Genomic DNA, 25,502 nt, shown 5'->3' with positions numbered 1-25,502 from the left:
CATACTAGCCGCTTGAAGGGGAATTCTGCAAGCGCGTGACTGAAGTCCAACCGAATTAGAAAATGGTTCTTGGGGCGCCTGGGAGGCTCAGTCGGTTGGGCATCCGACTTGAGCTCCGGTCATGATCTCGCAGTTCCTGAGTTTGAGCCCCGCGTCGGGCTCTGTGCTGACAGCTCAGGGTCTGGAACCTGCTTTGGATTCTGTGTCCCCCTCTCTCTCTGCCCCTCCCCCCCCCAAAATAAATAAACGTTAAACAAAATTTTTAGGGGCGCCTGGGTGGCTCATTCGGTTGAGCCTCTGACTTCGGCTCAGGTCATGATCTCACGGTTCATGAGTTCGAGCCCTGTGTTGGGCTCTGTGCTGACAGCTCGGAGCCTGGAGCTGCTTCGGATTCTGTGTCTCCCTCTCTCTGACCCTCCCCCGTTCATGTTCTGTCTCTCTCTCTCTCAAAAATAAATAAACATTAAAAAAAAAAAAAAAGAAAGAAAATGGTTCTTGAAGGAGCTAAAGACTGCACCTGGCAGGACCTAAAGATGTTGTTAGAATCCTAGCACAAATCGCCGTGACTATAGAGCAGCGGCCGAGGTGGGCTTCCTCCACACGTGGGCCACCGTTATCACAGACCCAGCAGCCAAGGCCCAGAGGCCCCTGGAAACCCGAGGGGAGTCCCAGACCACGTCCCCCGGCAGCAGGGACGAGGGAGCCCGACTGACAAGTACGTGGACGTGGTTGTCAACTTCCTAGGGAGCGATCTAGGTGCAGAAGCAGAGAAGGGGGGATTTGAGCAGATTTTCACCTGGAATGCATGCAAACTCTGTCGTCCACAGGCCCCAGGTGTCCCAAACAGAAACAACCAATCCAAAGCGAAGTTTGACACATCTTTTTATGTACAAACGGCCAATGGTACATAGTTACTTTTCATAAATATCTCAGCAAATCCCCTAAAAAAAGATGTGAATAAAATCTACCTCTATGCACAAAGGGCCTCGTCCTCCCCCAAAGCCTTAACTTCCCGAGACAGGGAGCTTTGGGGACCAGGTGACGGCCTTCCCACCGCCCAGCCAGCCAGGGTAACTTGAAGGTCATCTGCCGCCCAGGACCTGGGGGAGACTGAACGGTTCCGCGTCAGGCTGGGCTGGGGCGTCCTCTCTGCTTCCCGGCAGAGGCCCCAGGGACGGCGGAAGGGAACCCAAGATACGGTGAGAAAGTAAAAAAAAAAAAAAAAAAAAAAAAAAAAACTCTGGGTATTTTGAGCACACACACTTGGTAACCAGTGTAACCCCGTGAAGCCAATGTATCAAATTCGCCCAAGGGAAAAGGGATCTCACATTCCAGAATCCACAGGCAAGCCTTTTATTTGCAGGGAGATAATCATGTAGCACCGAGCGCGCTCCCTCCTCCTCGGAGCCCCTGCGCGCGGGGGGCACATCAGCGACACAGCGGCCAGGGCGCGCTCACACCAGAACGCACGCGACTCCCGTGGGGCCGCCCCACAGTGTCCTCCCGGGCCTGCGCCCTGGCCACCCAGCCCCCACGGGCTTCATTCAAAGCGACGCAGGTGGTTGTACAGAGACTGGACGTAGGTGAAGACACACATGGGGTCCGGCTTGCGGCCCATCACCATCATATCCTCCACCTCGATGAGGCGCTCACAGTTGGCCAGATTCCTGAAACACAGAAGCTGGGTCAGGACCAGGGTCCCAGCCACCGGCCAGCCCCGCCACCCTGGGGAGAGAGGAGGGGTGTCCCCACAGGGCCTTCCATGACCCCGGGAGAGCCCAGGAGACCCCCCCAAGAGATGCCTGAAGACCCCAGCAGACCCTGGGAGACCCTCGCAGACCCTGAGAGTCCCCAGCAGGGCCCTGGAGACACCCAGAGACCCCAGCAGACCCCGAGAAACCCCTTGAGACCCTGGAGTCGCCTTCTCGGAGGCGGGCTGCCCAGACCCCCGCGTCCAGGAACCACTGCGACAACTCAACGTTTTGACTTAAGTAGACTTACTTTATTGCAAGTTTCAGCGAAATTTAATTTCACTTTGAACTTTTCACTAAATCCACTTAAAAAGTAAATGCGAGTCAAAACTTTGTTAGTCAAATTTCAGTTTAATTTAAAAACTAAATTTCACTAAAAACTTCGACGTACGTCGGCAGCCTGTGGGAAATCAGCACGAGCTAGAAAAATAAATGTAAAATGAAGTAAAACATAAAAGTCACCCACACGGCTTCTCAAACCGTCTTTTAAAACTTTTCCAAGACGCACCCTTGGCGATTTCTCACCCCAGGTCAGCACGTGCACGCGGACAACGCTCACAAACGTCTCACCACCGAGATTTCCTCCGTGGCGTGTCGTGTCTCCTGCCCCACACTTGTTCCTGAACGCTGGTCACGAAACACTCACCTGCTGTCACTACCTGCTGACGGGTCACAAGCTTAGAAACCTGCCTACCTCCACTTACGACCCCTGGGCCTGTGCCTCGCGCTCTGGGAAACATGCGTGCAGACACCGCCCTGGAAAGAAAGCGGCTCCCCCGCTGCCCCAACTCCCACGACCCACGAGGCGGCACCCACGGCGGCAGGGGTCAGCGCCACGCCCTGAAATAACAGCGGGTGTCCTTCCGGAGGCTGAGGAGGGCTTCCCCAGGGCGCAGAGCGGCGGGCCTGGGGGACCCAGCCGGGAACAAACTCCCACACCTGCTCCGGTCCGTGACCACCCCTGCTCAGCAGCGAGCACGGGGCACTCCCCTGCTTCCAGGGACCCCCGCCTCCCCTGTCAACAAATGCATGAGTGTCAGGGTTCACGGCCGGCCCCGTCCTCCCTGACTCTGGCAAGAAAGACACCTGGCTTCTCCCGGGCTCCCGGTCCCCCACGTGGAATCATCGCCCCTGCACGGGGCGGGGTGGGAGCACAGGTCGCACCGCTTCTGTGCCTGGAAAGAGATCAGTACACGTCCCCGGGGGTTGCCATTTTCGTCAGAATTTGGGACCTAAACAGCGGAGTTCAGATCCTGGGTCTGCTAGCCATGTCCTCAGCAGAGATCAGACCCCCACCTCCAAGGTTGTGGCCTGTACCCCAGAGCCTGCCGGCCAGATCTCGCAGGTGGATCTTGCGCTGGCCATGTGCCAGACGTCCTATCACTAACAAAATGTCAGGGCAAATGGGGACGTCTGTCCCAGGTCCCACTGCCCCCTCCCCCTCGGTTTGGAGCCGGTGGCCAATGGCGGAATCCAGTGGCTTTGTGAGGTGACGGGGGCCTGGCATCCCAGATGGGCCAGGGCCAGGGCCGGGTTCGGGGTCAGGGAAGTGCGAGCTCTGACAAGGGCAGGCATGGGAAGGTGCTTTGTTAATGGCGAAGAGCTGCAAATCCAAGTTCTCCGGCCTGAGTTCACGTTCTGAGCCGTCAGCACCTGCTGCGCTCTGCTCCTGCCTTCCTCCCAGGGCCGCCTGCACAACCGCCAGGTGCGTGTGAGCGTGCCCTGCAGGGGCCCTGAACGTGCACCAGGTGTGTGTGAGTGAGCCCTTCCTACACACCAGGTGTGTGTGGGCGGGGCCACGTACGGGTCAGGTGCCTGGGGGCGGGCCCGAATTTGCACCAGGTGCGTGTGGGCGGGCCATGCATGTGCACCAGACCATCACTACCCGACGCTGGCCACAGTGGTCCCCAAGTTAGAGGAGGGCCGTACTAAAGCCCTGACCTCGGCCTCGGAAGAGAACCGAGCGCACCCTGCAGACACGGGGGAGTCTGGCCTGGCCTTGCTCTTCTCCAGGCTCAGGCCACGGGCCCCAGCGCCCCGCGGTCAAATCCCTCTGCAGGTGGCTCTTGGCCAGGAGAGTTTCCCTCCTGTTCCCTATGCTCACTTGCCGCTGGGTGCTTTCTACGGATGGCCCCACAAGTCTGTTCTCTGCCTAATTTCTTCCCCACCAAAGCCGTTCACGCGTTGGAAGAGAATCTTCATTATCACGTCTTTCCCCGACACCACATCTCTCTGGTTCCCTCACTGGGCCTCCAAAGGGCACCTGGGACCCTCTCCTGTGGCCTGCTTCTGGTTTCTTCTTCCCGCCCACAATGGCTAGGATGTTCCAACCCGCGCAGGGAGGGTCCGCTGACCCCCTTCTGCACCGGCTCCCACCCGCGGCATCCCTGCCTGGGCAGCGAGGTTTCGCCCTCAGGGCCGCGGTCAGGGTGGGCACTAAGGCCTTACCCCGCCGTCACCCCTACAACCCAGGCGAGAGGTCGCGGGCAAGGCTCTGGCTTCCCAGTCCCCACCCCAGCAGCTACAACGGTAACCTCACGAGTCCTAAAAGCTGCACACGCGGGTTGAATGAAACTTCAGAATCCGGGTATGAGAAAAGGAAAGTGGTCAGTATTGACTTTTATAAAAATACTCAAGTCTCAAAATATTAGAGGCCCCAGCTGCCCTTTTTAAAGAGTTGAGGTACGGTTAAGGCAGAACACTATTGGGCACACACCCCATTGCCTTTCAAATTAAAAAGAAGCAGGTGTGGGGCGCCTGGGTGGCTCAGTCGGTTGAGCGTCCGACTTCAGCCCGGGTCACGATCTCGCGGTACGTGAGTTCACGATCTCGCGAGATCTCGAGTGATCTCGCGTGAGTTCGAGCCCCCCGTCGGCTCTGGGCTGACGGCTCAGAGCCTGGAGCCTGTTTCCGATTCTGTGTCTCCCTCTCTCTCTGCCCCTCCCCCGTTCATGCTCTGTCTCTCTCTGTCTCAAAAATAAACGTTAAAAAAAAAATTAAAAAAAAAAAAAAAAAGGAAGCAAGTGCGTTTGTAACAGCGATAGGAGCGTAACTCCCGCGCCGCGAAACAGCCCAAAGGGAAAAGCGCAAGGCACCTCAATGGCACCGAGTAGCAAGAACCGGGGTGACACCTGTGTGCCATCATTTCTGAGTGAACGTACTGAGCCCCACCTTGCTTGGGGCTTAAAAGCGAGGTTCCGAGGATTCTCCTGCCCCGGCTCTGTCACGGTCTGCGGTCGGCACGGGGCTGGCCTGTGAGGGCGAGGGAGGAGGGGCTCAAGGGGCTATTTTTATTTGTTTAAGCCTTCGCTAAACTAGATGCCAGGCTCGGACTACAGCCTCCAGTCTGGTTTTAGACAGAGACACATGGACACTACAAATAGCCCGAAGCCCCTTCTGCTTGGGCGTAACCCGAGAGCAGGACACATTCCCTGCAGGGCAAGCGGGAGCCTCAGGCCACACGTCCGGCTCTGGGCGGGCGCTCGGCCTGGAGATGTGGGGCGCAGGGCGCGGAGGGCAGGGCCCCCCGCGCACCGCCGCACCCCTTCCATAAAAGGACCGGTCTTCCCGCTCTCCAAGCCCGGGACACCTGTCCAACAAGGGCTCGTACTTTGCTGTCAACACCGCATTGCTCGCACAGATTAGGCCGCGGGGAATCTTCGGGGCCGGGAGTTCCCGGGAGGGCGGGTAGCACACGGCTCACGCCACCCAGTTCCCGGTGCGTCTTCGTGGTTTTAAGGCCCTCGCTCGCAGAAGGGTCTGCAAACGTTTCCTTCCTGATGTGTGTGTGGGGGGGGGGGGGGGGTGAACCCCCTGTTTGAGGGGCCTGTCTGTCCTCTGTTCCTGTGCAAAGGCTGTGACCCCATGGAGCCCAGGCCCCTGTCACCCCGCACAGCCTGCTCCTGCCGCCTGCGGGCCCATGAGTCTGCTGGACCTTCGCTGGCAAACCTGGGGAGTGTCTGCTAAGAAACTGGTAGCCAGAACCGTCCAGCAGGGGTCCTGTGCTTTCTTTCCAGCCTGTTGTCCCGGGAGCAAGCCAGGTGACCCAAGCTGCTGTCTTCTTAGGAGGCCACCTTCCTACCCCTCCCCCCCATATCTGCGAGGTCACCTCCCCCAGGGACTCCCAGGGGAGGTCCCTTCCCAGGCCCCAAACAAGCTCCCCACACAGGCCTGCCCTGGGCCCCTAGCCGGCAGACCACCCTCCCCTCCCCAGCCATACTCAGGCCACAAAGAGGCAGGGCCAGGCTTCAGTCCCCCCACCCCCACCCCACCGTTTGCTCTGGGGAGGAGGGAGGCAAAATGTGGAGCGGCCTGCACACACCCTGACCCTCCAGGCTAGGAACAGAAGGAACGTGCTCTGTGCTCCGAGACTGGAGGTGCCCACGTCTGGGAAAGCACAGCCACAGAGCAATCTGGCTCTGGCTGTCGGGGCGGGGCTGTGCTCCCCACCATCTGGGAAGCAGGGCCACCACCCTGAGGCCCAGGGCCCCCTCTCCCAGCCCAGCCTGGTCTGTGGAAGAAAACACCAGGGGCCCGAGTGGGGCCTCGCCGGCCCAGTTTCCGGGGTGGGTCCTGGGGTGCAGTGCCCACACCAGAGCCCCCGCCCCGCACGCTCAGTCTGCTCTGACAGCCACCGTCTCTAGGCCCGAGCAGCCGGGCCTCCCCCTGCGAGGTGTCCCTCCCCGACATTGTGCTGTCCCCCTTGGCTCTGGTTCACCGCCGTCTGGGTCCAGTTGCATAACACACTCCAACCAGAGCTGTTTCTGCGATTAGGAAGACAGCTAGCTCGAGCAGCCAAGAAAGAGAAGGAGTTCTGTGACCCCGCGGGGGCCGAGAGTCCCGGCATGTCACCTGAGACCACTGCACGGGGGCAACGGCGACATTCCCACAACTCAGGCCGGCTCCCCTCTGCCCCCAGGACTGACCCGTAGGCTCCGACCCCTTCCCCGGCCGGGGCTGGGGTCCAGGAACGGAGTGCGGAGGGCACACAGGTCTGGAGCGAGGCCTCCCCCTGGTCAGGGCAGCGGGGATGCAGACCTGGTGGGCAGGCGCTGCTCACGGGCTTACGTCCAGGCACAGAGGCTGCGGCAGGAGACACCTTCCTCCCCCCCCGCCCCCAGCATCCCCTGAGCATCCCCTGAGCCCCGCCCCCAGGCTCCCCTGAGCCTCTGCTTCTGGACTGTGACCAACCGACAGGAGGCCCTCTGCCCCAGCTCCCTGCCAGCCGCCGTGAGCTGGTCCAGCCGCTGCCCACACGCACAGCCCGTGAGCCAGCCCGCCCCACACAGCTGCTCTCCGGGCCCCACAACGTCAGGCCGACCAGCCCCAGGGGACAGCCTGCAACCCCCACCTCCCGACCCCAGCTAGAACCCCGATGCCCCAGGGGCTGCCCTGAGCCACCAGCCAAATCCCAGACTGGCTTCCCGAGTGCCAAGGGAATCCCAGAATCTCTCCCCACCCAATCGCCTCCCGGAGCCAGTCTTAGGAACACAGACGATTTCGTAGCACACGCTAGGACAACATTTAGGGAAGCAAAACCTACTTAGTGGAGAATTTTTAAAAATGTTTCCGAGGCAGACATTATTCAACGTCCTGCTTGCCCAAGCAACAGTGTCTCCCCACCAACCCTGAGAGGACAGGCTGGGTGCCCCGGGAGAGCCCGCCCCGCAGTCCCTCGCGCCCAGCCCGCGGCTGGCCTCCCAGACCACACAGCGGAGGCCAGGCACCCAGCGAGAGGGGCAGGTGCACCGAGCGTGGGCGGCCCCTCAGGCCTCAGTCTCCCCATCCGTACAGGAGGCCGTGGGATGGCCTCAGGACCCTTGCAGACGACTCCCCCGGGCGGGAGCGGGGCTCAGCACCCGCCGTACTCACTCGGCCGTGGTGAAGGCCAGCTCGAAGTTCTTCTGCCTCTGCGCGGGGCTCAGGGTGCTGTAGTCGAAGGCGTCGGGAAAGAATGAATGCACCAGGGCGCAGAAGGCCATGCCGTCGCTCCAGCTGGACGAGAAGTTCTGCAGGTCTACGTGCTTCCGGCGGGCCGGGGGCAACACAGGGGCGTGAGCGGGGGTCCCGTCCCGCCTCCGCGCCCCCCCCCCAATTTAACCCATCAAGCAGATGCTCCCAGCCTCTCCCAGAGCAGACCAGGGGCCCCCGGGCCGGGGCGGGGTCTGGGCCCACCTGGTAGCCAAGCGTCTTCTGCCGGCACCACTCCAGCAGGAGCTGCTTGATGCTGCTCGCGCTGGCCACACCGAAGCTCTGCGACCGTTTCAGCTTGGCCCGCACCTCGCCCTTCCCCCTGTGCAAAGAGCGCCTGCCTGCTGTGGGGCCGCGGGTCCCCACCGCCCGCACACCGCCTGCTCTGCTCACCCCGGGGAGACGCCCCGCTGGCAGGACCACCCTCCCTCCGGCCGCCAGCCCGCATCCATTTCCCACACTGGGAATCGGGGGTCACCTGGCAATCCTGGGACAGGGGACCGCAGCCCACGTGGCCTCAGGCCCCTGCCCTCTGCTCCCTTCCCTTCGCCCCAGCAGCCCAGATGTAACCCTCACTGACAGCTCCCTTCCTAGCCTCCTAGCCCCGGGAGGGTGGTCCCCCTGGTGGCCCCAAGGACACAGCCCAGATCTGGCTCAGCGGGGAAACTGCCCTGGTAGGTCTCCCTCACTGGTCACAGGAAGCTGGGGCTAGGGGCGTCCTCACCACACAGGCTGGGACCCCACCCTGCACCCAGCAGGTGTCATGCTGACGACTGGATCCCTGTTCAAAGACCAGCCCTGTCCCTAAGGGGGGCAGGGTGTCACCCCACAGCCCCCCCCACCCCACCCTGGGAATCCTAACCCACTATCCCTTGTGGTCTCCCCGTCCTGCCAGGCGAGGCGGGGAGGGCGGCCTGGGGCACCTCTGGAACAGGGCAGGCGAGGGGCTCTCATCATGGGCCCTGCCCTTGCGCCCGGCCCCCGGGGAAGAGGACTGGGCCGGCTTTCCTGCGCGGGTGGGTCTGGGCGCGAGCGTGCGTACTTGCCCGCGGTGTCACGCTCCCACTTCTCAAACAAGGCCTTCCGGGCCTGCGCCCCGGACGTGCGGGGCAGCGTCTGCGACCTGACCAGCTCCCGGCGCCGGGCCTGGGCGGTGGCTGGTGGAGACGGAGGCGTCACCAGGGGTGGGCTGAGGAGAGAGAGAACCGAGTCAGGAATATCCCAGCCCACTCGGGCCCAGGGCCCCCCTCCCCCCAGTGACCGAGGCAGGAACAAAGGAGGCACGGCAGCACCAGGCACAACCTGTTGGGCAGGTTCTGACTGAGAGGTCTGGCCCGCTGCAGGGGGCACCCAATGCCTGGCATAATCACCACTCAGCAGGTGTCAATTCCTGGGGCAGAAGGTGGACCCCGAACCAGCCCCACCAGGCCCCTCTCCACCACTAGATAAGACCCTCTTTGTTTCCTCCTGAACGGTTTGCCAGAAAGTCACCATTTTCCTTTATTATTAAAAGAAAAGCCAAGCGAGCCCCCCACCCCCAGCCAGCTGGCCTGGGGGAATATGGGGACAGCTGCAGGCTGGGGGAGGGGGTCTGTACCACGAGGGGGGCAGGGCCTCTCTGGGCACCCGCATGGAGAGGCCCTCCCACCCTCCCTCCTCTGTGGGGATGGAGACACCCCCTCCCACCTCCACACAGACCCGCTCTGCAGGGTCCACAGAGAAGCCAGCCGAGGCCACATTTCTCCAAACAAGGCTGTCCAGCGAGCCCCGCGGCCCGGCCTCCCCTGCAACCCGCTGCCCGGCTCTCCAAGGTCCAGGTCAGCACAGGGAGCCCAAGTCCCAGGACAGCACAGCCCACCCGGCCGCCTCACCCTGACGCACCTGTCGCTCCTGCCGGCCGATGCTGCCCTGTAGTAGCCAGAGCTCAACCTCGGGGCGGAAGGACTCTTCTCTGCAGGACAAGGAGAGGAACAGAAGTAGCCACGGCCTTGGGGAGGGCCAGCCACCGGCGCCCTTCCCTGACCCAACACCGCTCCCTGGATGGGCAGCCCCCCCCCCAGGCTGGCCCCCCACGGCCAACAGCTGAGGGAGAGGGGCTAGGAGCTCAGAGCTCGGACATAAAAGGTGTTGTAGGTGTTCCCGGCTGCTTTGGGGAGCACAGGTCCCAGGGTGCAGCACGCTTTGTCGCCAGACCCTCATTTTGGAAGCCCCACCCCAGCACACACCACAGGCCCTGACCACAGGCCCACAGCAGGCTGGCGGAGCCCAGCCAAGTGCGCAGGGTGCCAGCCACGTCCTCACCACAGCCTGACCCGGAATGAAAGCCACGGTCTCCCTGAGGGAAGCCCGCCAGTTCACGGCATCTCTGGAAGGAGTCAGGCAGGGAAGGGCGCGTCACAGGGACCGGGCACAGGTGGGCAGCTCGGTCCCAGGTTTTCCGAGTCTCTCGCCAGCCCCCCACCCCCGTGGGGTCTGCACCCAGGCTATGCTCTCCCGCTCCTACCGCTGGGAACTGGAGTCCGGGGTGCGGTGGCCTCACTGGGGCTCGGGCTGGGGCCCCCCCAGGATGGCGGCAGACGTGGGCGAGAGAGCCGCGGCCGAGGTCTCCCCTGAAAACCTCTCCGAGACCCGAGTGATGGCCGTGACCGGCTGGTGAGGCAGCTGCAGGGAGAGGCTCACGGGGCGAGGCCTGGGGGGCTCTGGTGCTGGTAAGGTTCCAGCGGCTTCTGGGGACCTATCGCCCAGACCTGAAACACGAGGCCAGTGGGGAAGGTGGGGGGAGTCAGCCAAGGCATCTGCAGGGGCCTCAGGCCGCCCCCCCCCCCCCAGTAGGACTCTAGCTTCTGTGAACCCTCCTCCCACCTCCTCCAGGAAGGCCTCCCTGACCTCCCTCTTCTGGGGACACCTCAATGCAACCGAAGTTTATGTCTGTTCCAAACTGCTGTCACCATCAGTTCAGTAAATACTACCTAGCCTGTCGGCCACGCTGTGCTGTCCGCTGCGTGGACATCTCCTCGGGGCCCACTTGCTTTCTCTGGAAACAGGGAAGTCCATCCCCTCGAGACCTCCCATTTGCCTCTGCGTTGACAGAGTTCTACTTCACCCCGAGTGAAGCCGCCCTCCGGGCAGCCTGTCGGCCTGCTGGGGTTCAGGGCCACGTCCCCTCCCGGCCGCGGGACGGCCCCCCTTGCCGTCGGCCCCTACCTGTCCCAGGCTGGTGCCCGTTCTCAACGATGCACGAGTCTGAGGCCTTTCTTGTGTCCACCTCGCTGGCTTCGTCCTGGTGATCCACGCTCTACGGAGACACACGCACCAGGGGGGCCCAGTCAGGCAGGGCCGGCTGCCCCCTCCCGAGATTGCTGTCTGAGGCCCCCCCAGTTCTAGGGACAAGTAACACTGCCGTGTGAGACAGCCCCTGGGAGATACGGTACTGGGCACAGGCCACACAGCGACCTGGCGTGGACCCGGCCCCGGCTGCTGAGCCCCCACGATCCTGCCAGGCAAACGACTCTCCCGGGCTCACCCCAGACTCCAAAAGCACTAGAGACAAAGATCAGAATGGGGTTCCTGGCAGGGCGCAAAGTGGCCCACCCTTCCCCTGCCTGGACCAGATGCTCCGGCAAGAGCCTGGCCCTTCTCACCCCCGCGTGGCCAGCCGACACGGATGCCCGTGTAGGGGCGCTGAAACCAGAACCCTAAGGTTCTCTGGGCCAACAGAAGGCACTGGGGCCTTCGTGCTGAGGACCTTCCATGGGACGTGGTCACAAGATTTGCCTGGATGCCCGGGATACGAGGGTCTGACTGGCTCCAGGGCCCTCCAGCCCCCCCGAACCTCAGTGGAGCCAATACCGGAGCCCCTGGGGGAGCCGGGGGTCAGGTCATGCCGCTGCTGGGTCTCAGTGTCCCCGTCTGAGACAAGGGAGGCACACTGCAGAGCATCCATCGAGCATCAGGCCCTTTTCTGGCCACACCAGTTACGCCAATGTGCTTCCGTCCTCTCAGGTGCGTGCTAACACCCCCACGCGGCAGGGAAAGCCCAAGGCTCCGAGAAGAGGTGTCCTGTCCACAGTGACACGTGAGAATCACCTGTGATCTGTGGCCAGGAGGGATGTCCTCCTGCACCAAGCTCCTGCCTCTCCCAAAGCGAGGGAGGTGGGGAGGGCCTGGCGTGTCCACAGGGCTGGCGGGGTCTGCCTGGCGGGAAGGGGATCGGGGCAGACCCCCCAGTACTAGGGCCACTTGGAGGCTGGCTACACCTCTCCCGAGACACCTCCAGGCTGGCTCTTGCCTGCAAGGTTCCGAGATGACTAAAGACCACCCCTGGCCCCAGATGGCTCAGCGGCCCCTCAGCCAGTGCTAGGGGTGGCCACTGCGCCATGGGGGGATCGCTCTGGCGGGGGAGCCAGGACCTCGAGCAGAGCCCAAGAGTGCGTCCAGCCCAGCAGGTCAGGGAGGGCCCCCCAGAGGCAGCAGTGCCCAAGCCGGGTGTAGGGTATGCCAGGTGGATGAGGAGGGGACAACTAGCGTCTGCACAGACAGACGACTTGGAGTTGTGACGCGTTCTGATGGGCGACTGCAGGGTATAAGTGACCTGAGGGGGAAGGAAGGGGCGTTGGTGGAAAAACAGGGACTTCAGTTCGGGCCACATGGAGTGTAAGGTGCCCCTGGGAAATCCAGGAGGTGAGGTCAGGACACAGCTGTGTATTTGGGTCTACAGTTTAAGAGACAGGACAGAAGGATGGAGGGAACAATGAGGGACAAGCAGGAGTCCTGTGTCCTCAGCATACGCCCAGAGCAAGAGGTGGCCAGGGGTGGAAGGGGCCTGGGGGGAGAAGAGGGGTCTACAGAGGGGCAGCCAGAGGTGCAGGGAGAAAACCTGGAGAAGGCTGGGTGAGGCAGGTGGACACATTCAGGAAGAACACAGGCGTGCCTGGGGCGCCCAGAGGTGGCCTCGGGTCAAGGAAATGGTCGAGATGAGATCTGAACAGCGCTCACTGGGTTTAGCAAAGAAGAGGCCGGCGGGTGATTTAGGGACTGAATGAGGTAGGGGTGGGGCAGGAGAGGGCGGAAGGGGGAGAAGCTGGGAGGACAGGGGAGGAGTTGGAAGGGGCTGTCCCTCTGTGGGGTGTGGGTCCCCGCAGAAGGAGGAAAGGACAGGACTCAGAGCCCTGGGGGGGGGGGCTGGGAGAGGAGGGGACCCCTCAAGTCCTGACTCAGGAGGACAGAGAGGGAGGGGCCAGGCTGTGGAGAAGGGGGGCCCCTGCGGGCACCCCCAACTTGAAGCCAAATCAGCAGCAGAAGGAGAAACAGCCGGTCCACCCTGAACCCCAGCCCCTACCTGTCACCGGGGCCAGCTCAGCCTGGGGTCTCCATGTCCCCCCACCCTCCTACTCTGGCCCAACCGGTGCCACAGGTCTGGGCAGGGGCCTGGAGGGACAGGGTGATGGTGAAACCACGTTCCCAGGAATGGGGGCCCCCCAGACGCCTGCCCCTGCACGTAGCAGGTCCCCCACCCCCGTGACGCCCCAGGGGACCAGGAGCCACAACCAGACAGGAAGTAGGTTCTGGACCAGCCAGATTCCTGGGTCTCCTGCCCGCCACCCCCCCCCCCCCCACTGCCACTTCCCCTCGACTGGAACTACCCCTTGTCCCCTCAGGCCAAGGGGTCATTGGGAGACCACCCGCCTACCCCAACCTGAGACTTTGTCCACAAGGCACTCTGGCCTTCCAGAGAACAGAGGACAGCTCAGGACAAACGTGTCCCCCGGGACCTGGGGCAGGGCGGGTCCTGGCCCCTGCCAGACCTGTCTTAGCCAGATGAGGGGGAGGAAAAGGGTTAACAAGGGGATAACCTCCCCAGCAGGACCTTTGCAGAACAGAGGCCTTAAACCAAGGACTTGTCCTGGTCCCCAAGCACACCCTGGGACCTCAGACACACTCTCCCAGCGTCTCCCGGCATGGGGGAGGGGGCTGCCTCACCCCCAGGAAGAGAACCGGGGCGGGGCAGCCTCTGTGTGCTGGGGCAGAAATCACTGGCGAGCCCTGGGGACGGGAACCAGCACAGAACGGTCCCCATCTGGGCTTTAGGAAGAGCCCCGCCCCTGCCCCCGCCCCCGCATAAGGGAGCCCAGGCCTGAGAGCATGCGAGGGAGGCGCGGGGTGACACAGGTCTGATTGCAGGGACTACGGGAGATACGATCCTCTCACTGGGAACTTTGCAGACGCTTCGGGAGGGTGGGAAAATTTCAGGCATTCTCAGTGCTGCCGGCCCCACGCGGGCTCACGTGTGGGGGCTCACGCGTGGGGGCTCACGCGTGGGCACAGGAGCCCGGGAGGGGCCAGAAGCCCGTCCTGAGCCTGCTGCCCATCCCCCACTCACACTCGGCTTTCAAGACTCAACCCAAACATCTCCCTAAAGCATTTACCTCTCTTATCACACAGTGTGTCTGGGAAAGGAAGGCAGATAAGGGAGTCTGGTTTCTTTCACAGCCGGCCTCGACCCAGAGCTCCTGGCAGCCGGCCCTGAGGGCCTTCGCCAGTGGGGGGCCGGGGCCTCCAGCCCAGCCGAGGACATTTCCAAGGGCCACGCTCCAGGCCCGGCCTGGCCTCAGGCTGCCGCCATACCACAGGCCCCCGCGGGCTCCCTCTGCCTGCGAGGCCACGGCTGCGGCTCTGTGGATGCTTGTGAACAGACCCTGCTGATGTCACCGTTACAAGGACCCAGTCGGCTCAGAGTTGAGGGGCCCACCCAGCCTGGCCCGATCCCCCTTGGTTTAGATCCTGAGAAACTGAGGTCGACCTTTGAGGAGGTGCTCCCAAGGCCTCACAGCAAACATGACAAAAGCAGCTCCTGTCTGCTTCGGGACTTGGGCCTCCTACAGGAAGTCCACCTCGGTTTCTCCACTCCATGGCCCTGCCCTCTCCCTCCTCCTGGAGCCGCCCTGGCTACTCTTCTGTCTCCTTACCACTTAGCAAGGTCAAGGCTTGTGCACTCAGAAGTGGATTCCATGATCGACTCTTTCTGCACGGAGTTCAGGACCCATTTACGTGCTAAGTATGATGCACTTCCAACAGCCCCAAGTTCGAAACAGCAGAAACCCCAAGATTCTCTAAATCTCACCGCTTATTACAGAGGGCCCCGCTGGCCTCACCTCGGCTGTAACTGGCCCCTCCCCGCTGTGACACAGACCCGGGGCATGAAACACAGAACCAGCCACCCTGGGGCCCAGCCTGGAGCCCTGACTCCCAGGTCGTGACTAAGCACCCAGTCGTGTGCTGTTAGAGTGGGGACATACAGATGTCTCCACAGTCCCCTTTGCCGCCAGAAACTGGCTGGAGGCCGCCCGTCGGCGCTCCTGAGAGGGGGCTGCAGGAGAAGTGGGGACAACGCTTCTGAAGCCAGCAGAGGGGGTGCTGCCTCCATGCAGGGGGCTGCACAACCTGTGACCCCCCCGGAGACCTTGGCCATCCCCCACCCAAGTGCCCATCTATACCTTTCTGAAGCCCACACCCACTTCCCATTCGTGACTCCAACCCTATCCCATAAAGAGCCGTGGCATCCCTGACCCCTTCCTCCAAGTGCTGTCCCCTTGACTTCTAGGGGCGGGCTCTCTGGGCCCCCCTAGCTGCCCAGCAGCTCCTCCCCGTCCTGCTGCACAATTACCTGAACACCTCACCCGCTTCAGGGCTCCGCTGTAGGCTCTGCCCTGATGTCTCCCTGAAGTCCAGCCTTGACTCCTCCTGGCTCGCCAAATCAGGGACTGCACCTGCTCTGGGACAGCTTGGCCTGGATGTCCCGCAGCCCCTCACACTGGACAGGACCCAGACAGATCCCGGCATCCTCCCCAACCCCGATCTGTGACCCAACAGCTCCCCAGGCACGGCTCCTGTCTGTGCCTCCCTGCCGACTCCCCCTTGAAGATCGTCTCCTCTCCTTGGACCATCCCACTTAACCCACCCCGTGTCCAGCCACCCTCCAACCCGTCATCCATCCTTGCCGGACCTTGCGGAACAAGGAGAACCTTGTCCCTCCCTGCCCAGTGCCCCTCACCCACCACCCCCGTGATACGCAAGATGACTAAGTCACCTGAGGTGAGAACGGCCAATTCCCACCGAGACAGCTGGATGACGGGAAAGCCTCCTGTCACACATGCATGAGCACGCACGTGCGTACCTGCAGTCACACACATATGACTGGGACGTTATGTCTCTGGACACTTGGGAAGCTGCTTCCGTGAGCAGACAAGTAGCAAACGTGTGTTAAAACCCAACTTCAGAAACAGCCGATGACACAGTTGATTAGGCACGTGTGAGCTCACCGCACCGTGGCGATTTTATACCACGGATGTGTAGTATGCTGTGCTCATGGCACAGAATTAAGTGTCTCCACATTTCCAGACCCTTCACACGGAGCACCGGACACCAGGGACAGAGCCCAGCTCCCTTAGCCAGCGCCCAGAGGGCCTTCACAATTCAGCCCTCCCCTCTCAGTCCCACCAGCCCCCCTCTCCATCCCCCCCCCCCCCCCCCCCCCCCCGAAAGCGTCGCCAAGCCTGCATGTGCACAGTCCCCATCGCACCCGCACCTGCAGCAGCAGCTACAGCCAGCCCTGGGCTTCCCGCACAGAAGCCTTCCCGGGACACCCACCTGGAAGGGACTGGGGCCCAACATCTGGTCCAGCTGCCCACACTGTTGGCACTGCTCTGTCTGGGGCCACCTCCCACCCGGCTGGGACCTCCAGGGGCTGATGGGATCCCCCTCCTCCTGGCCCCCGAGGTGCAGCCCAGCCCACACAGGAGATCTGCACGGATGACGGATGGAACCAAGGAGGGGCAGCAGGTGCAAAGCTCTCAGACCCGGACCCTGGAAACCGCACCCCAGAGCACATGCCTGAGCAGAGTGGAAAATCCCACCTAAGGCCACTGCGCACACCATGGAAACATTCTAACCTGCCTCTCCAGGAGGCCCCATGCTGGGCGTGCTGGTCCACACCGGCCTCCACCCCACCCCCACGCGGGTCACTGACCCCAGGAAGCTGGAGACTGCTCCAGGCTGGTTTCCCATCTGTCTTTACCCCCTGCGAGTTCCCAAACGCTGCCGCCCCGACCACACTGCGTCCTCCTGGCCTCCCCTCACATGCGCGCGCGCGCGCGCGCGCGCGCACACACACACACACACACACACACACACACACACACACACACACCACACACGGGCCTGAGTTCTCAGTCTGGGTTAATTAATAACGAGAGCCGTCAGGCCTCAGTGAAGCGGCGACGCAGGGGGCGCATGAATGGAGGTGGGGGAGTCGGGGGCTGCCGGCGAGGCCCAGGCGGTGTTGAACCGGTCAGGGGCCGAACCTCAGCGCCCGAGCCCTCAGCGTCATGGGACAAAGGGGAGAGGGAGTCAGGACTCGGGGCAGACAGGGCCTGGCTCCCAAGAAAGGAGGGGGCCGGGAGCCGGAGACAGGTGCAGCGGGCAGGCTTCTAGGGCCCTCTCCCACCCCGGAGTGAGTCCCCGCGCGGCCGGCAGAGGCCCTGCCCCCAGCCCAGCACCCCCGCGTCCGCGGCCCCACGCCCCCGGCGCCCGCGTCCCCCGCCCCGAGGCTCACCTGGCCGCGGCCGGACAGCGAGAAGGTGGCGTGGCTGGCGAAGCGCGCGGTGCCCAGGCGGGGCGCGCGGCTGGGGACGCCGGGCGCGGGCGGGGGGCTGGGCGAGCCGGGCGAGCCGGGCGTTCCGGGCGCGGGGGACGGCCCGGTCGCCAAGCCCAGCGCCTCCACCTGCCGCGTCAAGCGCTCGAGCTGCGCCTGCAGCCGCTGGTTGTCGCGCTGCAGCTCGGCCACCGTGCGCGCCAGCGGGCCGGCCAGGCGCAGAGCCTCCGCCACGCGCCGCTCCACGCCGCGCTGCAGCCCCTGCATGTCCTCGTGCAGCGCGCGCACCGCGCCCTCCAGCGCCGCCTCGTAGCGGCCCAGCGCCTCGCGCACCGTGCGCGCCTCCTCGGGGTCGGGGCCCTGCTCCATGGCCGAGCGGGCGCGCCGTCCGAGCGGGCAGAGAAGCCAAGCTCCGCAGCTCCGGGCCGCGACTGGCCGCCCCGGGCCGGGTTCGCCGGAGGGGCGACGGGAGGGGCGGGCGGGGGCGGGGCCGAGGGCGGTGGGCGGGGAGGGGGCGGGGCCTTTGGCGGCGGGAGGGGCGGGCACAGGGCGGGGGCGGGCCCGCGAGCCCCGCGACTGGGCGCCGCGCGGGGGCGGGGCCTCGGGGGCGGGGTCTCGGGGGCGGGGTCTCGGGAGGCGGGAGAGGCGGGCACCGAGAGGGGCGGGGCCTCGGTGGGGGGAGGGGCGGGGAGTCGCCGTAGGGGGAGAGCGGGGCTCTGCTGCCCGGTGGGGCGGGGCCGCAGGGGGAGCGCGGGGTCCGAGAGCCCCCTGACCCCGCCCCAGAGGAGCGACGTGCGGCCTGGAGAGAGGCTGCGGCCCCCGAGGGGACTTTACCCCGGAGACCACTGACGTGGGCTGTGGGTCACCGGGCTCTCCCCCGCAAGGCCCGGTCCCGCTGGGGGTGGGAACTCTCCCACTGGTCGGGGAGACCTGAGGGGGGGAGCAGTCCCAGAACTGTCTGGTCCCTGCCCCCCTCCCATCACAAGAAAGGGAAGAATGAAAACAATTGTGCCTTAAGGAGGACAGGATGATGGGCAAAGATACTCTCCTGTAGTTGTAAACTGTAAACTGACTTAAATTGAGAATGGGAGGAGCGCCCGGGGTGGGGCCGGCGCTCAGCCGTTGAAGCATCCGACTTAGGCTCAGGTCATGATCTCTGTCCGGGAGTTCAAGCCCCGCTTTGGGCTCTGTGCTGACAGCATAGAGTGTCTGGAGTCTGCTTCAGATTCTGTGTCTCCCTCTCTCTGCCCCTCCCCCCCCCAGAATAAACATTAAAAACTTTTTTTTTACTGTTTAAAAATGGGAACATCCCACCTTTTGCACAGAAATTTTTCCTGACTAGGCTTCTCCTTACCAGGCCAGGCCCACCTGAAGGAGGCCCAGTGCCTGGGCAGGCACAACCAGATGACCTCAGGAGCACGAGGTCTGAAGGGCTTGTTCCTGTCGTGTTAGGCATTCAGACAAATCTGGAGCCACAGACCTCCTGGACTGGTCCACACTGCCCAGATGCTCAGATGCTGAGAGCCAATCCCTCCACCCCCCACCCCTCCCCGTGCTCCCCTCCACTGTGGGGACAGGAAGGAACGCTGGGTTACCTAATCCAAGGAGCCTTCCAGCAATTATTTCATGAGAAAGTCAAGTGCCAAAAGGCGTGCGTGTTGCATGTGTGTGTGAGTGTGTGTGAGTGTGTGTGAGTGTGTGTTCCAAGAAGCCGTCGGCACAGAGTGAGCCAAACCACTCCCTGCATTCTTTCTCCGGGTAGAACCTTTGATAGAGGCTGGGAGAGACACTGGCCCCTGCAGGTCTGACCACGGGAGCCTGGAGATCAGAGACACCCCGTCTCAGCCAGAAAAGCCCATTCTATTCTTCTGCAGGACCCACGGAAGAGCCATGTGGGAAGGCCTGGGAGGCGTTAGGCAGTCTGACCCCTGGCCCCACAGCCACAGTACACCTGGGCATGACCTCCCCTGGCAGCATCGTGGGGGCGGGCACGGGGAGGGGTCCAGCCTTCCGGGCCATCCTCCAGCAGGCAGGCTAGCCAGGTGTCTGGGGCTGAAACCCTACAGGAGGAGGAGACAGTAGACGGCAGAGAACCATCCCGCTCCCACCTCGGGTGTGTTATCTGCTCTGTCCCCATCCACCAGAACATTCGGAGGAACCACCGCAGGCGGGACAGGGCTCCGTCTGCCGCCGAAGTGGGGCCTCTGTCGAGGGCAGAGATGGCAGGCACTGTGGGTTCTGGGAAGGCAGACAGTACAAGAATCAGGCCTTCCCCGTTGGCTCCTCTCCCTCAGCAGTCAGACCACAGAGTGGGTAGCTGGAGATGAGCCTAGGAGAGGAAAGATACACCAGGAGTTCAAAGAAGAGGGGCGCAGGGGCAGGGAGGGGGGAAGGGGTGATTCTGGGGTGGAGGGGTGGGACCAAAGCGGGCTCTAAGACAGCCTGGGGGGGAGGGGCGCCGCTGGGCTCCAGCCCCGCCCCCCAGCTCAGCCCCCACCCTGTACCAGGCCGTGAGGGAGGCCAGCGCTGCCTAATGAATGGGGCTGAACTCCCTCCACATTCACGGGCCCTGATGTCAGCGAGCTGGTGAGGCTGACCTCCCACCAGGTCCCAGGGGCTCTGGTGCTTCCGGCTCCCCCTCACCTGGCTCTGAGCCCTGCACTGCGGGCTGGGCCCTTGATCTGCTCTTTTCCTAGGCCAGAAGCAGGCCCATCCCAGCCCCGCTGCCTGTCACTTCTCAAAATCACATCCTTGCCGGGCCAAAACCATGAAGCCAGGGAAGTCGGTCACGGAGTTGAGATGGGGAAACTGAAGCCCCAACAGGAAGAAGGACTGGCCCCGGGCCACACAGCAAGTCAATGCAAAGACAGGACCAGAACCAGGGCCCTGTCCCCGGATCTGATACTTGTCCCAGCGTGCTGGTCCCAACACAACTCCCTGGGCAACAGCCACATCCAGCCAAGGGTGGGCAGCTCCCCACTACTCCTGGGGCTGGCTGGAGGCTCCACCCCCCTGGCATTGCTCCCCAGAGGTCTCCAGCACCCCCACCCATGGCTCTCTGGAAGTAGACCCCCAGGACCACATCCTCCTCCTCTCTCTCTTGACTCCCTCTCCCGGCCTCGCCCTCCCAGTGACCTTCCTGACTGACTGTTCTCTCCCTCATCCCTTAAACATGGTGGGCCCCGGGGCCCTGAGCAAAGCCCCTGTGCCCCTACACACCCCCTACCCACGCCTCCCTGGGTAGACTCACTCACCCCTACAACAGTGCTGATGACTCCCACTTCTCCGCCTCCAGCCCAGCCCTGCTCTATACCCACCGGCCTCCAGCCTGCTTCCCCCCTCCCTGACACCTCAGTTCCTGAGATCGCAGGTCAAGTCAGGCTTACTGGGTGGGGGAAGGACATAGGAAGTGGAATGGACAGCCGTCACACTCCTCTGCCCACCGGCTGGTGCCGCCCCTCCACCCCTGCACCCCAGGTTCACGTGCATGGGCACCGCGTGCACATGTACTCAGAGAGCAGGGTCTCTCTGTCTCCACCCATCTCCACTGGGATCAGCAACTGGCCTTGGAAAGTGCTCGGGAAACCCTGGGTGACTGAACGCTGGGGCAAAGAGGGCTTGCTGGTGAGCCAGCAGGGCCAGGAGGGATGATGCTAGGTGGACGGACGATGGGCAAAGGGAGGGAAGAGGGGCGAGGGTGGTCCCCTTGCTGGCTGGGTGCCTGGGGGGTAGGATGGGTCACAGAGAGGGTGTGTGGGAGGGAATGGCGAGTCCTGGGGACTTACAGGTGCGGCCCACGGCCCACGTGCTGGGTCACATCAGCCTTTGCGGCTAGGGATCCCTCCAAGCCCCTCTGTCCAGAATGGTTCAGGTTAGAGGGTCACAGGCCAGGCCAGACCTGATCGGCCCTGCACACCCTGCCTGCAGCCCTCAGCTCACAGGGCGGCTAACCGGCCTGGCCATCCAGCCTTGTGACCAGGGAGTGAGTGAAAGTGGGTCCACAGCTGCAGGCTCCCAATGGGAACCAGCTAACAAGAACCCACTCCAGGCCTGGGGCCCCTGGCAAACATCTCATCCCAAATCCTGAAGGCAGCCTCCGGCCTGGAAACCACTGCCTTGTAAGAGACCCACAGGGGTGGCAACACGGGGCTTCTGTTTCCCTCGTCCTGCCTGGTTGTCGGACCCCGGAGCCGAGCAGGGCGTTGGGACCCTGGTAGACACTGTGCAGGAACAGAAGTCCCAGGTGGGCGGGCCTTGGAGTCTTGCCTCCAGCAAGGACCCCGGAGGGGGCGCATGGGGCTCTGCCTGCTGGAAGCTGCAGCGGTGGGGGCTGATCCTGGAGCCCGGTGGCCCCTGGGAGGCCGGGAAGGGACTCCTGTCCCCGGGTCACTCCGACCAAACCTCAAACTTTATCCCTCCTTCCTAGGGGACGCTCTGCCAGCCACACAGAAGTGTGCGATGCCCATCCTAATCCCCGTACATCTGAGGGTGGGTCTGTGCACGCACCAAGCTCGCACGTACGGGTTGGGTGTGTCTGTGGAGAGGAGAGGTGTGGGCACGGCGGAGTCTGTTGTATGTGCGCACGTGCCTGCAGGGTACCGTGTCTGCAGGAGGGATTCTTGCGCATTTGCTCGTGGGTGGTGAGCATACGTTTATGCACACACGTGTGTGTGTGCCTACAGGACACGTGCCGACATTGACACTGGGATGTGTCCTCGGCTGCTAATGCACACATGCATATCCTTGCGTGTCCGTCCTGTGTCTACACAAGCTTGCCTAATCAGATGTGTGTGGTTGTGTGAGCTCCATCATACGTGTCCCATGCTCCCGAAAGTCGGTCTCTAGAAGGTGCAGATCCCGGGTGTCGGGGGCCACTCTGAAGACCCCAGCGCACAAAATGCCAGAGTTGCCCTGGTTTGGGGAGGCAGCCACACTGAGCAGCGCTTCCCGCCTCCAGGACCTTGCTGGGCCTCTGGGTCCCCTCCCACGGGCCTCTGCTGGGGCACGGGGCCCACAGCACAAAACACATCCGCCCCGGTGTGGAGGGGCTTGCGGTCCTGCCCACGGAGGCAGGGGCTGTGCGGGGCATGCAGTGGAGACAGCTGTCTCCCTCCTCCCCTCAACCCAGAGAAGGTAGTCGGGCTCACATTTTCTATCTCCAGGAGTCCCAGCCCCTGAGCCCCGGCCGCAAGGCCTGGAGAGGCCTCCCCGGCTCACCCTAGCTCCCTGCCCGCACTCTGGGGACTGTGGCCCCAAGAGGGGACACTGAGGTCTGGGAAGAGTCAGCATCGCCCCCCCCCCCATTGTTTGTGCTGGGCCCCTGGGTCCCTGGGGAAGTGGTGTCTAGGGCAGCGCACCCTGGAGCCCTCCCAGCTCTTGTCCCAACCCTCAGGCCTCCAGACACCCGCCCAGGAAGGCCCCTCCCTTTTATAACACGAGTCTCTGAGCGGGCACTCACTCTGCCCTGCTGCCCCTGGCCGCTGCGGCCCAGGGGACCCCGTGAGGCAGAGGCCCAGCTGTTGTCATTTGAGGCAGAGCTGGGCCTCCAGCTCTGGGCTCCTCCTGCCTTCTCCCCACCCCCTCCACACCTCCCACCCGAAGGCCTGGCCCCTCCAGCCCTGTTCAGCCTGCTCCCCTCCCCCTTCCCGGACTATTTATAGAGCCTGGCTCAGTGGCCTCCAGGACAAGAGGAGCCAGAGGTCCAGGGCGACGGCTCCTGGCTCCTCTGCCTTCCCCAGGGGCCCCGCAGGCTGGCCAGTGTCCGCTTTCAGCCCAGCCAAAGGCCGCTAGCTCAGAGTGAGCAGTGGGGGTGGGGAGGCCAGGCCGAGGTGCGGGACCTGCCCAAGCCGAAGCCGTTTGTAGACCAGCCGGCTCCCTCAGGAGCGTTCTGGAGACTCACTAGGGCCGGGGCGTCCACGGGATATCTCAGGGCCCGCCAGCACCTCCTCGCCCCCTCCCCTGCCAGCCCCCAGAGGCCCCTTGCTCTGACAAAACCATCCCTCTGACCCACAGACCCCCTCCACCAACAGGGAACGCCTTACAGTGCCATTCAAGGCCCCTCCACCTCGTGCACTCAAAACTCACTCGTGCACTGATGCCTGTCCTGGTACCTCTGCCTGAACCACCCCTTCTGCTGGCGGTCCTGTCCGGCAGACCCCCCTTCACTCTCCATTCACATCTTCAGAGCGCATCTTAAATGCCACCTCCTCTGGGAAGCCCCCCTGAGGTCCCCACTCACCTCCCCTCCCTGTCCCACTGTGCCCGTTGGAATACGTTCCCTCTCTCCTGCCCTGCCTCCCTCCTCCCAAGTGCAGCTTCTGTCTTAAGGAATGATCTCTGTTTGGGGTGTGGGCTGGGGGTTCCTGAAAGGGCAGGACCCTGACTCACTCATCCTTCTGCCCCTGTGCCCAGCTCCATCAGCCAAAGCTACTGCAGGGGTGAAAGAGGGGGTGCACGGACCAGTGGCTGAACCGAGGTGGACACAACAAGGGAGGGGAAGGAAGCAAGAAAGACCCCCCCCCCCGCCGTGTCCCCTGAGCCCCGATTAACTGCCTGGTGTCCCTGGGGCGGGAAGGCGGCAGGGGCAGCCCAGGCCAGGTCTCAGTGGCACGGCGCGGCCCTGGGCAGCAGCCAGATTGGTCACCCTCATTCTTTCCAGATCAAAGTTCCCCCAGGGAACAGCCTGGAACCTGACACTGGCACTGGGGGGCTGGGCCAGCTGGCCCTGTCCAGGAGGAGGACGTGGGGGAGCGGGACACCTGTCTCCAGCTCCAGGGACGTCAGGCCAGCAGCCAGGGAGGGGACCAGACACACGCACGCGCACCTGCTCCGGCCCCAGCCCCACCCCTTCATGAGGGCCCAGCCCTCTGTCCCAGACCCCCAAGGATTCCAGGCCCCCAGGGGCTCAGCGCCTTGAGATGCCACCCCTGCCGGTGACCTCTCCCCTCCCCCAGAGAGACTTCCATCTCAGACGCCCTCTGGGTACATTTCTCTGTCTCTGCGCCCTGTGCGGCTGTATATTTCTCTGCATTTTGTGCTCTCCCCTCATAACCCCATGTCTCTTTCCATCCTCTGTCTCTGGGAGGGGGGTAGCCATGGGGTGGTGTGTCGGCCCTTGCTTCCAAGGATGAGCGGTTGTCATGTTCCTCTCCATTGTCCAGATTTTCCCTGATGGAGGAAGAGGGGGAGAGGGGAAGAGGGCAGAACCCACCGCCCCTGCTGCAGCCAGGCCTCTTTGATGGCCTCCGGCTGCTAGTCTGAACCGGCGGGGAGGAGGTGGGCAGAGCTGGTCGAGGCTCCTCTGTCCTCCGTTCTACTTCACTGTGGAAAGTCCTGCCATCTCAGAGTGTGACTTCACGCCCCTGTGTGCAAGTAAGCACGTGCAAACACATGCACACACGCACGGACATGCATGCACATAAGTGCACATGCCCACACAAGCACCCATGCATGCACACGCACGCCTGCACACACACAAATACAAGCACACACATGCACCCCTGCACACACATCCAAGCACCCATGCATACACACGCACGCCTGCACACACACAAATAGAGCACACACACAAGCACACACATGCACGCCTGCACACACACAAGCACCCACGCATGCACACGCACGCCTGCACACACGTAAATACGAGCACACACACAAGCACACACATATGCACTCCTGCACACATACAAGCACCCATGCACGCACACGCACACCTGCACACCTGCAAATACGAGCTCATACACAAGCACACACACATGCACGCCTGCACACACACAAGCACCCATGCACGCACACGCATGCCTGCACACGCATGCCTGCACACACGCAAATACAAGCACACACACAAATATGAGCGCACACACAAGCACACACATGCACGCCTGCACACACAAGCACCCATGCATGCACACACACGCCTGCACACACGCAAATAGAGCACACACACAAGCACACACACATGCACGCCTGCACACACACAAGCACCCATGCATGCACACACACGCCTGCACACATGCAAATACGAGCGCACACACAAGCACACACACATGCACGCCTGCACACACACAAGGACCCATGCATGCACACACATGCCTTCACACACGCAAATACGAGTGCACACACACACGCCTGCA

General features: G+C 63.1%; 1 protein-coding gene across 1 annotated transcript; it reads right to left on the bottom strand.

Annotated features, from left to right (window-relative positions):
* Positions 1-869: 869 nt before the first annotated feature.
* Positions 870-17,816, bottom strand: SMTNL2 (smoothelin like 2). The gene is given in 9 exon segments (XM_047831622.1): positions 870-1,667; positions 7,623-7,774; positions 7,926-8,043; positions 8,764-8,910; positions 9,603-9,672; positions 10,225-10,282; positions 10,284-10,468; positions 10,926-11,016; positions 17,332-17,816. Coding segments are annotated over 9 exon segments (1,356 nt in total). The 5' UTR covers positions 17,740-17,816; the 3' UTR covers positions 870-1,540.
* Between the last annotated feature and the right edge of the window lie 7,686 nt (positions 17,817-25,502).

Source organism: Prionailurus viverrinus, chromosome E1 (assembly GCF_022837055.1).
Source record: "Prionailurus viverrinus isolate Anna chromosome E1, UM_Priviv_1.0, whole genome shotgun sequence".
Classification (NCBI taxonomy): domain Eukaryota; kingdom Metazoa; phylum Chordata; class Mammalia; order Carnivora; family Felidae; genus Prionailurus; species Prionailurus viverrinus.
This window is presented reverse-complemented; position numbering and strand designations above follow the sequence as displayed.